Raw genomic sequence first — 13408 nt, forward strand, 5'->3', positions numbered from 1 at the left:
ACAGCTTCCTGTCCAGGACCGTCTGAGTTGATCTTCTGCGCTTGACTTCCTGATTTGGAGCCTGAGCAACGCAGAGTGAATACTCTGCAGGAGGCTGGCCAAAAGATTCAATATTTCATAAAATTCATTGACATGTAGGTAGAATGTGGCACTAATGTTCTCTGGCTTTGGAGAACTTAATTAACAGCAAATCATTAGCAGAAGCTAATATTAGCCACTGCAAGGAACTGGAGACCCGTCCGGGCATTTGTCAGCAACTGACCAATCAGCGTTGAAAGGACATGTACTCTGACAATTTTGACAGTATCTGTCATAGAAAACATGCAGTAGTCAGAGACATTTTGAGGAAAATAATAGATGATCACGGTCAAAGTTGTCAGTGGGGAACAATCCCGACTGCCGTTACCCAGAAAGTGTAGAGGGCGGAATACAATTGATTACATTTCCAAAACTAAAAAGGAGTCTGGAATAACGCAAGGAATGGATCATGAACTGCAGCCAACCTGACCTCCAGTTGGATCAAACTGATGGACGGAAACTACCACGTTATTCAGCAGGTAACTGGTAGAAAACATCCAATGTTTTGTTATAACACTTAGAAAGAAAAGAAAACTATACTTAGGTATCCCCTTTGTCATGAATGCAGTTTTAACTTAACACATTAGTATTACTAATATATTATCTGGAAGTAATCCTCGCTCGGTTGTCTCCTGCTTCACTGCACTAGTATGAAACAGTAAATCAGTCTTCACAATGTGGCTTCAGCTCCGCCAGCATTCCTCAGAATTCCTTATTTTATTTTTTTACATGTGATCCTAGTTTAAAACAGTTAATTCCTCAAAACAAAGAAAAACTAAACAAAACATCCTTTTTCCATAAATCATTAAAAAAACAACATCCAACAACACAAAACAGTAAAATGACAGACAACTGCAGTAGCAGTTAACAGTTAAAAGATCAACCAAAAGTCAAAACCTTCACTGATTACGTCATTTAAAATTAAGTCAGATTACAAGTTACTTTATTAGTTACATTCAGCCTGAACGCAACAGCCTGTCTGCACTACTGCTTTATTTTATTTATTTATTTGGGTATTTTTGAAGCTAGTTTGGTTAATTATTATTATTATTACAGTATTTTCTGCACTATAAGGCCCATAGAACAGACGCTACAGGAGAGGCTGGAGTTTCGTCATGCATCCACTAGATGGAGCTGCACTAAAGGGAATGTCAACAAAACAGTCCGACTCGGGTCGGCGAGGAGAGGAGAGGCTTCTGGGCCGGACGATGGTSACCGTTCAGCATGTTGGTGGAGAACCTGGTGCTGAATGACCTGCAGACGACCTGATCATCAGGTCGGTAGGTAGATGGGTCAGTCAAACTTTATTAACAAACCAGCGTTCTGACAGCTATCCCAGCATGCACCGCGCGCTTCTTCTTCTACAGGGAAAATGAAGTCAGCGGCTGCTTACCGTAGCTGCTGGACCTGTAGTGGCTCCATGTTGGTCCATATAGAAGGAGCACCGGGTTATAAGGCTTCTGAGGAAACTGAAGGTTTTTAGGCGCCTTATAGTGCAGAAAATACGGTTCTTATTCCCCCAGTTCAGAACTAAAAGACTCTGTTCAGTTGATTTCTTACAGTACAGTAGAAAAAGGTTTACAATCAATATTAACTCATATAAGTGAAAACACAGTAGGGAAATTGTTGAAATCATTTTTCATGTTGTATTAATGTTTGAGTTGTTCTATTCAGGGAAACTGATCAGCGACTGAGTCTGTTCTGATATCGATTGGTAATGCCTCCATCCTCCACTAGGGGGCGTTCACCTCTAGAGTAGAACAGGAAATCCTTCTGGTTTCTGTTTTCCAGCAGCTCAGACAACAACCAACCTTCATGTTCACCTTTAGCCTCTAGATCAGGGCTGGGCAGTCCTGGTTCTGGAGGCCCGGAGTCCTGCAGCTCTTAGACGTCTCCCTGGTCCAACACACCTGGATCCAACAGCTGAATCCCCTCCTCAGTGCAGGCAGGTTCTGCTAACGACCTCAGTATTTGACTCAGGTGTGTTGAAGTAGAGACCATCTAAAAGTTGCAGGAGGCCCTCCAGGCCTGGAGCTGGCCTCCCCAAATAGACACGGATTTACAGCTAGGCTAATTAGCATAGCCACCAATGACAGCAGATTCCCTATAACAGTGAGCTGCTTCTCTGCCATTAGCACATTTAGCAGCGTGTTCACAACGTTGATTGACAGCGCTAAGCCCCTCCTCCTGACTGATTGGTTGTGTTTGGTTAATTTCTTCAGAGATCCATCTGTTCATGGATTATCTGGTTGAGATTAAACTGCAGCAGGAAAAAAAGAAACACATTTATGGTTTGGTTCTGTTGATCGATTAACCTCAATCGATCAACGAGGATCAACCGATCAGGATCAAGGTGATTGGTTGATGTGAAGCAGGCGTGTTACCATGACACTGACTGGTTGTGTCAGTCTGTAGACGATGATGTCAGAGCTCTGCTTACCTGTCTTGTAGATGATGTCATCGACGGACCGGACCAGGTGGACGGCTCCGATGGCCGACGCTTCGCCTCTGGAGTTGGCGGCGTGACACTTGTAGGATCCTTCTTCTTCTTCAGTCAGCGGGGAGATCTGAGGGGAGAGCCACAGATCTGATTGGTCCAGTAGGGCGATGACATCACCAGAGGAACACCAGGGGTCCACCTGCCGCTGACCCTATAGGGGTCAACCTGAGGTCACTGACCAGAACCCAGCCCGTCACTTGGTGCTTCTCTGGTCCGCCTCGGGTCTGGACGGCCAGGTTGTCCCGATCGCCAGGTAGAAGCTCCGCCCTCTTTCTGCCGCCAAGCACCTGGGAATCATCAACGTCATCACCATCATCATCATCATCATCATCAGTCCAGACAGGTCAGTGTGAAGCGCCTCACCTTCCTCCAGGTGAGGACAGGTGTGGGCACGCCCACCGCCTCGCAGCTCAGGAACACCTGGGAGCCGCTGAGGTTGAACACCTGGCCTGGAGGCGTCACTATGGAGGGAGCTGCAGACAGAGATCGGGTTAGGACAGAACCCGAACAGAACCCAACCAGAACCGACCCATCTTGCCGGACCAGTGACCCGGGAGGAATGTTCTGAGCGCCTCAGTGAGCCGCTAATCTGGCTCGGAATAAAAGAGGTTATCAGAGAGAAGCCGAGCCAGACGGAGGTACAGTAGGCCCAGAACCACCGGACCGGACCGGACCGGACCGGACCGGACCTGAGGGCTGGAATGGACAGGTGGATTGGAGAAACATCTGGATGAACAGGATTCCTCCAGTTGGATAAAAATCCCAACGGGATTACAGCAGATTAACAACCTGAGCTGCAAAAAACAGTTCAATAATAATAATAATAATAATAATAATAATAATAATAATAATAAAAGCAGGCGCGTGAACGTTTCATTGATATTCTGAATTATTGAACAATTTATTGACGATCTATACTTACTGTACTTACGGGTTTCTTAGTTTAGAAAAAATATATTTTTTTTTGCTGCTTTAAAAGTTGTTTGTAATATTTTTTTCACTTTAATCTTTTAAAAACCAGAACACTGACATGACACCTGAGGTCCGTCTCACCTGAGGCGCAGCGGCCTTTGTTCTGGACGCTGATTGGCTCCCTGCCGCCCCGCTGCGCCACCATGCTGGCGCTCTTCAGGGCGCAGCCGCTCCTGTACGTGGTTCCGTCGGATCCGCACACCTGGTAGTTGGTCTTGCACGCGCACACGCCGGTTTTGCTCCACTTGTCGTCGCCGCTCCTGACGCACTCCAACSCRCKGCSGCMGCSGCRCAGCTCGCCCTCCGCCGCCGCGCACACCGCGCAGCAGCCGCAGGAGTCCCGCAGCGAGCCGGCGGGGCAGCCCGCAGCCGGGAGAGGAGCGCACAACGCCGGGTCACACGGAGCGCAGCCCGGCCCGGCCCGCAGAACCGGAACCAGAACCAGCAGCGGGAGCAGGAGCAGCGAGAGGCGGCGGGACGTCATTTCGTTACGAGGTCTGATCTGGACTGAGAGCTGATGAGGCTGCTGACCCCGCCCACAGCCCGAACCGAACCCAGACCAGAACTTCTGCCCCCACATTCCTCACATTCAGATCCCAGTTTGACCCCGACTCCCAGTCTGGGACACAGGAAGCGTCCCGGTCCGAGCTGGGAGTGTTTTCTTCCTGTTATTGTTTAATAAAGATTCCCAGAACATTTTCAACTCCAGAACCCAAAACAAAGCCGGTTCTGATCAGCACCAGCCAGAACCCAAACCCATCTGCACCCAGAGTTCTGACCAGAACCTGAAGTTCACCAGGCGAACACGAACAGAACCACAGAACTTTATTATCACCAGAACATTTAAAGAGTCCCACATGAAGCCCGGTTCTACCAGAACCAAGACCGATGAGGAAGCTGCAGGAATGTTCTCCGGACCGGTTCCACTGTAGAACCGAGCAGAACCACCAGTAGAACCAATGTGGTACCAGTAGAACCCGGCCAGGTGGTTCTACCTCCAGTACTTGCTGATGAAGGCTGACAGCAGGTCCCGGTACGGCGTTTCGGACCGCGGCGCCGGCAGCCCAACGGTTCTGCGGACGGTTGGCGAGCGCAGCAGGAGGTTGTGACTGAACCCGACCAGACTGGAGCAGAACCAGTACAGAGCCAGGGACTGGGAGGAGGAAACAGGACGTTAGAGAGCTCCAACTCTTCAAAATAAAACACCCGGTTCTGATCCAGATCTAATCCTGACCCGTTTAGCTCACCGATGGGACAGTGGCGGCGATGGGGATCATCAGAACCGAGAACCCTCTGAACCCGTTCAGAACCAGCCGCTGGAAGCGCGACGCTCCGACTCTCTGCAGAGAAAACACCTGAAGAAGAAGAAGGAGATGACATCAGCACGATGACATCACGGCACAGGTGGCCTGGCTCCGCCCCCACACCGACCTCCAGGATGAGCAGGTTGGTGAGGCCCAGGCAGACCGGCAGGACCCAGGTGGAGTCCGGTACCGTGAGGTCCGGGAACCAGAGAGCACCCCCTGCTGCCAGCTCGCCATGCAGCGCTGCACAGGAACACAGAGATCAGACCAGAACCAGAACCAGAACCCCACCAGAACCAGAACCCAGCCCCTACCTGGCCGGTCCAGGCTGAGGTTCCGCAGCGCCAGAGACAGGCCGACCCAGAGCGGCAGCTGGACCCAGACCAGCAGGCTGGCTTTGAACGGGTGGCAGTTGTCCCGGACGTAGAGCTGCGAAACCAGACGCCGCAGGTTCTTTTGGAACTGGACCCTGTGAACAGAACCAGAACCTTTTCAGACCCCAGTTCCTTTCTGGACTCGGTCCAACCTCAATTCCAGGGTTTTCCCCTGTGTATTATAGGCCTGGTGGCCCGCCATCCTTTGCTAGGCCACCGCCAGGCTAAGCCTTTGTTTATGTTTTTTAGGAAAATAATCATTTAAAATATTTTTTTTTTCTTTTCTTTTTTAAGCCGATTGCAAGCGTCTCTGTTGCTCAGAGATTTATTCCTAAAAGATGTTTATAGTTTATGCATTTAAAGCCGGACCAATCACACCGCTGGCTCCTCTGCGCGTTGCCTCGGACCTGCAGCTGGATTAAGTTGACCTCAGCGCCTCCTTTCACTCAAACTGGACACAGGCTGACCTGTATAGATATTTAACCCCCTGTGAGGAATTATGATTCTTTCCAGAGTTTTTGATCAAGGTAGGACTTTAAACACCACTCTGGTTAGCTCTGGTTGCACAGCTCTACGTGAACTGCAGGAATAACTTGTAGTCGTTTTCAGAGGTGCGTTGAGCGAGCGGTGACAATGATTTATATTGTGAACAAAGAATTTTGTGCGGCTTTTCCGACTCAACCCACTGCCCAGCGCCCAGCTCTGCTTGCACTGATAAAGTTTATCTATGTGTTCCCGGTTGGCCGGTGTATTAGTTAACGAACCAGCGCTGACCTGATCATGCAGGTTCAGCCTGGTGAGGAGCTTTCACGCTTGTTGCTATGGTAACAAAACAATCATCCATGAATATTGTTCTTTGAACTTTTACAAAGTAAACTTGCCAGCTCCTTAAAATCTTACATTTAAATGTTAAACAATTTAAAATAATTTAATTTATGTATGCTAAAATGGAATCAGATTTAGCAGCATTGATCATCTCAGTAAACAAATGTTACATTCATGTGTCTGTGGTCTGTTTTAAAATATCAGCATTTATGGCCCCTGAAGCTCTGATGGAGCCTCTGACCTATTTTCCATTAAACAAAAGAGCAAATAATTGATATTCATTTTAATTGTATTTTTTTATTTGTTGTTTTTAAGACTAGTTGTGGGTTTAAGTAGTGTTTCACTGGCGATGTTTTCTCGTAACGTATAATTACCGAGTGATATTTTTAAATTTCCTGTCATCTTAACATCTTTTACTACAAAAACACGGCAGACCACCGGTGGACCAACCGCCGGTGGACCAACCGCCGGTGGACCGACCACCGGTGGACCGACCACCGGGCTCAGCAGGTTTTCTGGGGGAAACCCTGAATTCTATTATGCTTGAGAAGTCCTTTAATCTCCATGGCAACCATTCAGCTGCCTGGGTGGACCTAGCCCCGCCTTCAGCCACAGCTCCTCCCCCTTCAGCTCCTTCAGACTAGCCAGCAGCAATTAGCAAAAAGATGCTGAGCTCGTTATAGGAGCTGCTGCTCAGAGTAAAAACATTAAAGGGTTAACAGAGGAGCCATGTTTACATGACTTCCTGAAGGTGGAGCTTCAGTAAGAGCAGGAGCTTCTTAAAGAAACAGAGGCCTAATTTCAAGAAGTTAAATCAGGAGGACACATTTCTATTAATATTATCCCACATTTGATACGTATAACATTTTATAACAACTCAAGGTAACATAACTATTGGATTCTGCTATAAAATGGAAAACACATGATGCTGGCCCTTTAAACTTTTTCATTTTGGTTCCATTCTTCCAGAAATAACTTTTACAATCTGAAGCATGAGAAGGAAGAGTGTGTAAGATCTCCATGTTTCTACGCAACTCATTTCAATTTTGAGAAAACCTTTAAAGAAGCTGCAAAGTATTTCTGTCTAGTGGTTTGGAATCATCCAGGCTACGCAAAGCGTGATGTCATCAGATGCTGACGCTACGCCTGGATGTAGGAAGCAGGAAGTAGAGGTCCAGAGTGTCCTCCCGTCCAAGATGGAGGAGTTTGGTGCCTCTGGTAAGGCTCAGACCCATCAGCAGATGGCAGCATTTGCTACGTTAGAACTTGTTCAGCAAACCGGTTTCCATCTCCGTTTTAACATATTAACACTTTTCTAGAAAAAAAAGGAAAATGCCTCAAGCGAGTATAAAAACACTTTTGCAAAACTGATTTTTTTGTCATTTCCATCAAACCTTTCTCATGCGACACTTTGAAATGGGCAGAGAGAAAAACGTTGACGGAAACTCGGCTCATGAAGAAAGAACCTCTGAACCCAGAGAGGATGAGCAGGAAACCACCTGATTGGACACGGTTCCAGGCTGTGAAACAGAAGCCAGGTTCTGCCAGAACAACCCGATCAGAACCAGAACCCGGACCTGGTACCAGGCGGTTGGTTCTGTCGATCCTCACCTGCTCTGCTTGTCCGTCCAGCCTCGTTCTCTCCCTCGGACTGAAACCTCGAATCGAAGCCTCTTCGCCAGCTCAGAGATCTCCGCCTGCAGCGCCTCCACCTTCAGCACACGAGGGTTGCTATGGTTACCATCACAGGAAGCATGTGACCTGAGGTCATGGGTCAACGTTAATCTAGTCCACAGCTGGTCCCTGTTTTATGCAGCTCTGTTGCTATGGTAACTGGTGCTGTAAATTGACCCTGATGACGTTAAACTGAACTCCACCTACCTTGGCAATGATGATCAGCTGGTAGGCGGCCAGCGGCAGGGTGATGCAGGTCCTGATGGATGCTGTTGCCATAGCGATGCTCAGCCACCATGGCAACCCGCTCACCTGGTGCGCACTGACCAGGAAGTTCTCACACAGGTGAACTGGAGCGGAGTCTGACAGGCTGCCGTACCATCCACCTGCGGCGCTGGCTCCTCCCACCCCAGACGCCGGCCTCACGCCAGACTCTGTTGTACAGGTGAGGGGAAGGACAGGAGAAGCCCACCTGCTCAGGACGTCACGTGCACGTGGCTGCAGGACTCTGCACCTCACCAGCCCCCCCACGGTGAGCATGGTGACCACGTGACTTTAAAGCGCCCACGTGTCCTTTAAAGCTAAGAAAACTCCTTTTCCTCACCTTCATCAGAAGCAGTCTGTTTCATAGCAGCCCATAACTGAACGAGCGTCACTCAAACATGACGTCACCGACCAATGCGGCGCGGAGGTATGACGTAGACGATCCTGAAAAACAAAAACGACAAAAATAAAATCGAAATAAAAAAACAAAAATACAAAAATATCTTAAACAAAAAAGACAGTTCAAATACTAATAAGCTGTTTTGACGGCAGCTCACAGGAAGCAACCTTTTCTCTTCACAATAAAAGCATGCAGTGGCTATGATGACAGCGCGTGAAATCATTTGAAGGAATTAAACTTCACGAGCGGATATACGTGGACAATGCTGGGAACAGAAACTGGGTGGCTTATTTACTCGGCATTACCATTTTATCTCTGGATAAAGCGGGTAAACTAATTACCTTCTCCTTTTATTGTGAAGGTCTTCAGCGGAAGTTCCCCTGAGGAAGACGGTAGTCATGGCGGAGTTCGGTTCGGGTGGTCTGCTCGTGGCTCTGCTGCTCTTCACAGCCCTCACCTTACGGGATATTTATGTGGGCCGGTCGGACCACAGAACCGGCGTCTTTGCAGAAACCGAACCGGTGAGCGGGAAACCCCCCAAAGCGGCGCTGTACTCCGGCCCAGTGCTCCAGTTCCGCTACTGGTGAGTTAGCATGCAGGCTAGCAACTAGCGCCATGACGTCACGCGTAACGTTCTGAAGTGGATTTCCTCGGAGATGAAGAGAGATTATGGCTACCATGTCAAACCTGAAGATTAGACTCATCAAAGGGATTGTTATTCTTCTTATATGTTTTTAATTATGTGATTTTTTTTGTCCTAAGTTTCCTGGTTTAAAATGGCATTTGAATAATAACTGTATGAATATGAATGGGTCTTTGATATAAATAAGTATTTAGTCACCAGGACGTTCACTCATAGTTATCAATTATGTCCAACAAATAAATTTATGAAGAACACAGAATCAGTTTAACATATTTTCTGTATGTTCCAGCAGCTTCCTGTTCAGACATGAAGCAGATTATAATCTGGTTGTGTGTGTGTGTGTGTGTGTGTGTGTGTGTGTGTGTGTGTGTGTGTGTCCAGCATCTCCTGAGGCTACAGTAAAGTTTTCCAGGAATACTCCCAGGCCATCAGCCAGGTGTATCCAGACATCCGCATCCAGGGGGAGAACTACCCCCCGACCCCGCTCAACAGGTGAGACTGAAGTTCTGGTCCCGGCTCTGGCTCTGGTTCTGGTTCTGGTCCCGACTCTGGTTCCGGTTCCGGTTCTGGTTCTGGTTCCGGAACCTTCATCCTGAACCCATCCTCTTCCTCAGGCTCATTGGTAACCTGGTCTCCTACCTGAAGCTCGTCTCCATCCTCCTCATCATCAGCGGTCAGAACCCTTTCCCGCTCCTCGGTACCGGCACACCTGCAGTTTGGACCTGGACTCAGAACAACAAGGTACCAGACCTGCTGTGCTGTTGCCGTAGCAACAGATGCTGACGATGGCGTTTCCTGTTTCCAGATCTTCTCGTGTCTGATGGCCTTCTTCATCAGTAACATGATGGAGACTCACTTCCTGTCTACGGGAGCCTTCGAGGTCACGCTGAACGGTGAGTCCTGATTGGTGCAGAGCCGTGCAGCTTCCTGGTGTAACGCTGTTTGTCTTCCCTAGACGTTCCCGTGTGGTCCAAGCTGCAGTCGGGTTACGTTCCGAACATCCAGGAAATGTTCCGGATCCTCGACACTCACCTGAAGATGAACCAGGCCGACCGCGTCACCTTCACCTCCGCTTAGAGCCGCGCCTCCTTCTCCTGGATCATCTGACCTCTGACCTGTACCTGAGCCGTGCTGCGTTCAGGCTCAGTGGGACGTTCAGTTGTTGGCGTTCATGAAGGCGCGGCCTTAAAGCGGATCTGCCGGGCTGCGCCGGATGTCTCCGCCTCCATGCTGACTCCCATGATGCACCGGGCCAGCAGCTTTCGTGGACGACGGTCACATGACCCCTCGTTCTCTGTTCCTCTGTTGTCATTTTTTATGTTCTTGGTTTATGGATCCAGTCGGCCGGTTCTGGTACCACTGGACCGGTTATTTTCTTCCAACAATCATCTTTTGTTTTATTTAAAGTTTGAGCTTTTATTGTGAAAACAGGAAGCTGATCACAACAATCTTAACGATCAGCTGATGGATTGTTCACTTCAGCTCAAATAAAACGTCTTAAAGAAAAGTTTCTTCTGTGTCCTGCTTGGCAGGTTTCGGTTTGTTACCATGACGACAGATAAAGTAATCCAGACTGTCCATGATGCGTTTAAAGACCAGCGTAAAACCAAGTGAAACTGAGATCAATTGGCCGAATCGTTCCGTTAAAAACCAAAACAAAGCCGATATTATGACCAGGTAAATACATTTACTGACCTTCATTCATTTGTTTACAGATTTTTGTTTGTTCTCCTGGAAACGGTGAATAATTAAAAGTTTTATTTCCAAAATTGAAGATGATAAAAATGTGAGAATAGGAAATTTGCTTGATATAATTTTAATTCCCGTTTTTCTGCCTGCATTCATATTTAAAACTAATAACTAATATCCCTCAGAGGAATATTGGTTCCTCTAAGGCACTAATAATACATTAATTGTATTTCTAATAACTACATTAAAATTATACAAATCTTTTGCTAAATTTTCTTCTAATGTGACAATTTCAGAATAAATGATTCTGGAAGCATTTGGAAAAACTTTGTTTTAAGATATGTTGTCATATATTGATCCGTTTAAAGAAGACATCTGTCATGTTTAATAAACGTTTCTGATGAAGTGTCTGCAGTGAACGTTCCTCAGTGAATCGGAGAAACGGATCATTTGTTTTTCTTCCGCTTCACCAACGGAAACGAGGCCTTACCTTCATCATCAACGTCATTTCTAGAGTTTCTATATTTAGTTAGTTACAGAATCAAACATAATGTGAAACTTTTTAGGATTTACAGAAAGGTTCGGCCTTGATGCCGAGTCAAACTTTAACAAGTTTGCCTGGTTAGCTTCCATCCTGCAGAGGGCGCTGATGAGGCCTCGAACACCTGCAAACAACTTCCGCTGCAACAGAACAAGAGAGGAAGCTGCCGTTAGTGTCAGATTCAAAGGGACGGAGCCCGAGCTTTTCCTAGTCTCCTGATCGGAACCAAAGTAATCCGGACTGCAGTGATCCATTCTGAGAAGGATCTGTCTCCAGGTGCCAGTGGGTCCCGGAACACACCTGGAGGAGCTGCTGGCGGTGAGTCGGGAAGGCTAACTGCTAACAGCGGTGTTGTGGCGAAAAATGCTTCTGCGGGAAACTGAAACTGCTCTGACGCAGCGACAGCTGCTGCTAGGTCCTGGTTCCGGAGCCGGTCCGGCCACATGCCGGCTACCTGGTCATGTTTTAGGTGTTTGACACACAGTGGTGTTGGATTGTTTTGTGTTTAGGTGGCTGCGAAGGAGCCTGATTTAAACTCTGCAGATAAATTGTTTAAAATTCCGTTTGGGCGGAAAGAGCCGTCTGGTTCTGTGGATATGAACCTAATTATCAGTCTTTTATGGCACACGGTGACGCTACAATAAAATCTATCAAACAACAAAGAATTGGAATGAAATATAAACCAGTATTTACACTGAGAGGTTCTCGTTTGGATCTGAACCGTGATTGGTCGAGGCCTGGATGACGTGGATGGACCAGGAAGTGGTTAACAGTCGATGATCGGAGATGATTCAGTAACCTACACCAAAAAATGAGAATATTTAAAATATAGGATACGGGCTTATTCAATCCATTTTATCAAAAACCTCAGAAAAAAACTCTCCTGTAATACGTAATGTTAGTAAATGATCAAACCTATTATGTGTTAAACAGACACTGACTGATGCAGACAAAAATAACCTCCTGAGACTCGATCTATAAAAGAAATGAGTTTTCATCAGATCCAGAGCAAAATGGAGGTAAAACCAGTTTCTACTTCTGCAGACTGGAAACGAGGAGCCAGTTAAAAAACACATTAAATCCCTTATTAACAATGAATGTACAGACCAAACTCTAACTGCAAAAGAAATGAGCAGCTTTTGTCAAAACCTTTACTGCTCCTGTTTTTCAACCCCAGACGTTCTGCTGGAGTCACCATGTGCCTGAAACTGATGGCCTTACTGCCAATCTAACAGACATTTCTGGGATTATCTGATATTCCAGGTATTTGAAGATGTTATGTGATCTTTCTTTAGCAGACCCCCCTCAAATGAAGGATTTTGGCGTTACTGATGACCAGGTTTAATGGGAGTAAACGGTTTCACCGTAACAGCTGCATGACAGTGTTGGCTACAAACGACGATGCTCTTACAAACTAGAACATAAAGTTCACTACTAAAATATCGACTCTTATTCAAAAACCTAACCAGTATTCTTATACAATACAGCAAATTTATAATTCCAATCAATCAATAAAAGAAATGTCCTAATTTACAAATAAACGTACCTTGTGCCGCTAATAAGGAAATACATTTTATGACTCTGCTGTTCAGCTGCTGGTCTGATATATGTCGAAAGAAGCTGTCTTATCAAAATAAAAGCATCAAGTTAAAAACAGGAAGTCAATTATATATTATACAAAATAAAATGACATAAATGCAATGAGTGCAAAAAGGGGAATACAACAAATGACCCCAAATAATTTGGGATTGGTTACAAATTGAGTTCCTCCCAGCATGAAGCAGGACGTTATCACCCCGAAACCCCAACCAGGAAGAGACGGACGGGTTCTAGACGACGTCCATCACCTTCTGAACTGTGATCACACTACTGACGTACATCTACACAGACAGACTGGAGACAGACAGGTTTCATCTCTAAAAGATCTGAACACGATGACATCAGACAGGATTTACCTGAGTTCAGGTACCTGATTGAGGAAAAAGGCTTCATCTGTTTCCTTCTACCAAACCTTTGACATGTTGGAGCATCAGTTTGTTTTCAAGGTTTTACACATGTCTGGATTTGGACCAAACTTCTGCAGAATAATAAAAAACTTTTACAACATGGAGCCAGCTGCACTGCTGCATGGTGCGGCAGTGCAG

At 46.7% G+C, this 13408-nt stretch overlaps 4 protein-coding genes across 6 annotated transcripts in view; 2 read left to right on the plus strand and 2 right to left on the minus strand.

The window, feature by feature from the left end:
- igfbp7 (insulin-like growth factor binding protein 7) overlaps positions 1-4262 on the minus strand; it is a 7245-nt gene extending 2983 nt beyond the window's left edge. Inside the window, exons 1-4 of the mRNA XM_008420982.2 lie at positions 3632-4262; positions 2942-3051; positions 2758-2865; positions 2519-2645 (exon numbers count right to left, since the gene is read on the minus strand). Of these exons, the coding sequence (XP_008419204.1) occupies positions 2519-2645; positions 2758-2865; positions 2942-3051; positions 3632-4130 (844 nt within the window). The 5' untranslated portion in view covers positions 4131-4262. The remainder of the gene's footprint in view (positions 1-2518; positions 2646-2757; positions 2866-2941; positions 3052-3631) is intronic.
- A 96-nt stretch (positions 4263-4358) lies between these two features.
- On the minus strand, positions 4359-8822 carry cox18 (cytochrome c oxidase assembly factor COX18). 3 transcript variants are annotated; one of them, XM_008420985.1, is made up of 8 exons: positions 8733-8822; positions 8332-8435; positions 7935-8161; positions 7665-7765; positions 5169-5323; positions 4982-5097; positions 4798-4905; positions 4359-4703 (listed from the first exon to the last, which is right to left on the minus strand). In XM_008420985.1, exons 2-8 carry the CDS (start codon positions 8354-8356, stop codon positions 4542-4544), a joined length of 894 nt encoding a protein of 297 aa, XP_008419207.1. In that variant the 5' UTR covers positions 8357-8435; positions 8733-8822; the 3' UTR covers positions 4359-4541. The 3 variants fall into 3 exon arrangements, with proteins under 3 accessions (XP_008419207.1, XP_008419205.1, XP_008419206.1); XM_008420983.1 differs by having other exon boundaries at positions 7935-8435; XM_008420984.2 differs by lacking the exon at positions 8733-8822 and having other exon boundaries at positions 7935-8531.
- selenot2 (selenoprotein T, 2) lies at positions 8759-10541 on the plus strand. Its single transcript, XM_008420986.2, has 5 exons — positions 8759-8974; positions 9416-9526; positions 9649-9775; positions 9840-9927; positions 9990-10541. Exons 1-5 carry the CDS (start codon positions 8790-8792, stop codon positions 10109-10111), a joined length of 633 nt encoding a protein of 210 aa, XP_008419208.2. The 5' UTR covers positions 8759-8789; the 3' UTR covers positions 10112-10541.
- An 862-nt stretch (positions 10542-11403) lies between these two features.
- rnf4 (ring finger protein 4) overlaps positions 11404-13408 on the plus strand; it is an 8943-nt gene continuing 6938 nt past the window's right edge. Inside the window, exon 1 of the mRNA XM_008420988.1 lies at positions 11404-11582. The gene's annotated coding sequence lies outside the window, so the exon portion shown is untranslated. The remainder of the gene's footprint in view (positions 11583-13408) is intronic.

The sequence above is a fragment of the Poecilia reticulata genome, linkage group LG10 (genome assembly GCF_000633615.1).
Source record: "Poecilia reticulata strain Guanapo linkage group LG10, Guppy_female_1.0+MT, whole genome shotgun sequence".
Taxonomy (NCBI): domain Eukaryota; kingdom Metazoa; phylum Chordata; class Actinopteri; order Cyprinodontiformes; family Poeciliidae; genus Poecilia; species Poecilia reticulata.

Bases quoted from the DNA above. Each gene is read 5' to 3' on its own strand.
- cox18 (XM_008420983.1), bottom strand. From the start codon at position 8,267: ATGCTCACCGTGGGGGGGCTGGTGAGGTGCAGAGTCCTGCAGCCACGT. The intron at 5,324-7,664 runs GTGAGGATCGAC...TTCTGTTCACAG, and splicing joins TGGACGGACAAGCAGAGCAG to GGTCCAGTTCCAAAAGAACC. The intron at 5,098-5,168 runs GTAGGGGCTGGG...GTTCCTGTGCAG, and splicing joins CCTCAGCCTGGACCGGCCAG to CGCTGCATGGCGAGCTGGCA.